Source organism: Morchella sextelata, assembly GCF_020137385.1.
Source record: "Morchella sextelata strain SCLS chromosome Unknown scls_29, whole genome shotgun sequence".
In the NCBI taxonomy this organism is placed as follows: Eukaryota; Fungi; Ascomycota; class Pezizomycetes; order Pezizales; family Morchellaceae; genus Morchella; species Morchella sextelata.
This window is the reverse complement of record NW_025408644.1, coordinates 214,230-216,644: the sequence shown is the minus strand read 5'-3', so window position 1 is coordinate 216,644 and position 2,415 is coordinate 214,230. Positions and strand designations below refer to the sequence as shown.

Sequence of the window (2,415 nt, the reverse complement as noted above, 5' to 3'; positions counted from 1 at the left end):
GAACCAATATATATTTTACCATTAATTTCATTATGGGGGCGGAGCCCGCACTTATAAATTCCTGATTTGCCTTGATTTTCCTGCATAATCTGTGAAAGTTCTTCGATTGACGTAAATTAAAAAAGGTTTAAAACATAACTTCCTCGTATAAAGAAAATCATTGGAAGTGCAGGTTTAGGATGAATAACAAAATTAAACCCTTGCCCGGAGGGCTGTAAATTAAGCACAGAAGCATGGGAGTCAGTAACTAGCAACAGTAAAGGTAAAGCAGCCTTGGTCGAACACCTAATGAAACGCTCCTAATCTATTTTAGTGAAAACATATTTTTTTATACCTCTTTCTCCGTACCCCCCCCACGCAGTGGGGGGGGAATCGGAGAAAGAGGCTAGGGCGGGCGCAGCCCAGCCCTTTGGGCGCAGCGAAGCGGCGGTTTTTTTTTGCGGGCGGAGCCGGCCCCATGCTTGCAGAGAAAAATATCTACTAATACAGCTTATACTTATATTTAATGCTCTAGCTGCTGCACCCATAGAATCATAAGAAGTACTAATATTAGTTGTTACGTCAGTAACTTTTATTTTTTTCAGCGGGAGGTAGAGATAGTGACATTTTTGCGCCAAGGTGAGTTTCCTCTGATCTATTCTCTGCGTGAGCACTCATTTTAGCTCGAGATTCTGCTGAATGTTTATAACCAAGTAACGAGTAAGCATTCTTTAATATATTATACTCGGGCTTTAAGAGTTGCTTCTTCCGAATGTTTGTAGCCAATAGATGATCCAGCAGTAGGTAAGATATTATATTCGGGGTTTAAAAGTTTTCTTTGTTTAATTTTATTAATAAAATACAAAAAAGCGGCCCATGGGGACCCCCCCCCCCGGACTACCCCCTCTCATCTTCAATGAGAGGGGTGATTTTTGAGGGGGGGCGGCTCCCCAAGGGTAGTCCGAAAACGGGCCGATCAAGGTAATATTGTTCTCGACCAAGGCGAAACTACATCGGACGGTTCACAATACTCAAGGATCTCCAGGCTAAAGTTTGATATCCCATGCTTTAATATAGCCCCCCTCTCTTAATAATTTTTTAATAATAAAAATAATAAAGAAAAAAAAAATATGATGTTGGGGCCGGCTCCGCCCACTCGTTGGCGGAGCCATGCAAGCGGCCCAGCACCTTGGTCGGTCGGGGCGTGGCCCCGCCTAATAAATAAGAGGCGGGAGCTGCAAGGGGGCGCGCCCGGCCCCCCTCGCTATATATTCCACTTTTACCTTTTTTGAGTTGAGTATTCATTCATTTGTCTGAAAAATAACGGGTTAATCTAACGGATAGATCTACTCCTCTGCCAACATAGCTTTTACCGTTAGTATTATTCGTTCAGCGATATACCCCCCGGATTTTCCACCCAAGGACCCAAGGACCCAAGGTAGGTTTTCACGGATAATTTGTTTCTCTTGATAACCAGCCTTGACATAAATCGCTGCTGATTTAAAATTATCTAATTTTTTCATGTTTAATTTATTTCTATAGATATAGAAATAGAACATTAATAATATATTTAGCTACAATTACTTTACCATTGTTACATAGGATCAATAGTTTTTTGGGGATTTATAGCTTCAGACTTTTTGGAAGAAAGACCGGAGCCACGCTAGAGTTAACTTGTTCGCTTGCAATAATCTTTATTAGTTTAGATTATAAATAAAATCAGAATAATTTGGTATATAATACGATATTCCATATCGTTTAATTCTACTAATAGAAGTATAGTTTTGAGAATGTATTGTTTAATTTATTCTTGTAAGACCTACAGGATTCGAACCTGTAACCTAATGATTAAAAGACATATGCTCTACCAATTGAGCCAAGGTCTCAGTAAATTATTATTGCAAATTATGAGAGGTTAAATTAAAAACTATTAACATATTATTGCAACCTCCGGAGGGAGTCAATAATTTTTATAAAGACGGTATTCTATGTCATTGTGTCTCCCCCCCCCCCCCCAGGCTGCCTAGCCTCCCTGCTCGCGTAGCAAGTTACAACTACATATGTATGTCTACATATGTATGTTGTTACACAACTTTTCTTTTTTAATTTAAAAAAAAAAAAATCAAAAAAGCGGCCCATGGGGACCCCCCCCCCCCAGGGGGGGGGGGTCCCCAAGGGTAGTCCGAAAAGGGGGGGCGTTCTAAAGGAGCCAAAACCGAGCCTATCCCCACTAACAAAGTTGTGCACCCATATCCTATCCGGTATCGCGGATGATGTGCAGCGGAGCTAGCCATGCAGTGGATGAGGTAGCACCCTCTTCGAGGACGCATGCAGTCCTTGTATGCCGGAGGAGGAGCACCCAAGCTTTCCCTAAAAAGCCGGGGGGTCCCCTCCCTTCATTTCCGTACCCCGCCTTGGTCGGGGTGGCAGAGGGGT

The 2,415-nt window shown here is 42.3% G+C and overlaps 1 protein-coding gene across 1 annotated transcript; it reads right to left on the bottom strand.

Annotated features, from left to right (window-relative positions):
• Window positions 1-1,325: 1,325 nt before the first annotated feature.
• H6S33_008833 (uncharacterized protein) lies at window positions 1,326-1,502 on the bottom strand (the record flags this gene model as incomplete). Its single annotated transcript, XM_044840263.1, has 1 exon — window positions 1,326-1,502. The coding sequence occupies one exon, from the start codon at window positions 1,500-1,502 to the stop codon at window positions 1,326-1,328; it is 177 nt and encodes a 58-aa protein (XP_044687553.1).
• Between the last annotated feature and the right edge of the window lie 913 nt (window positions 1,503-2,415).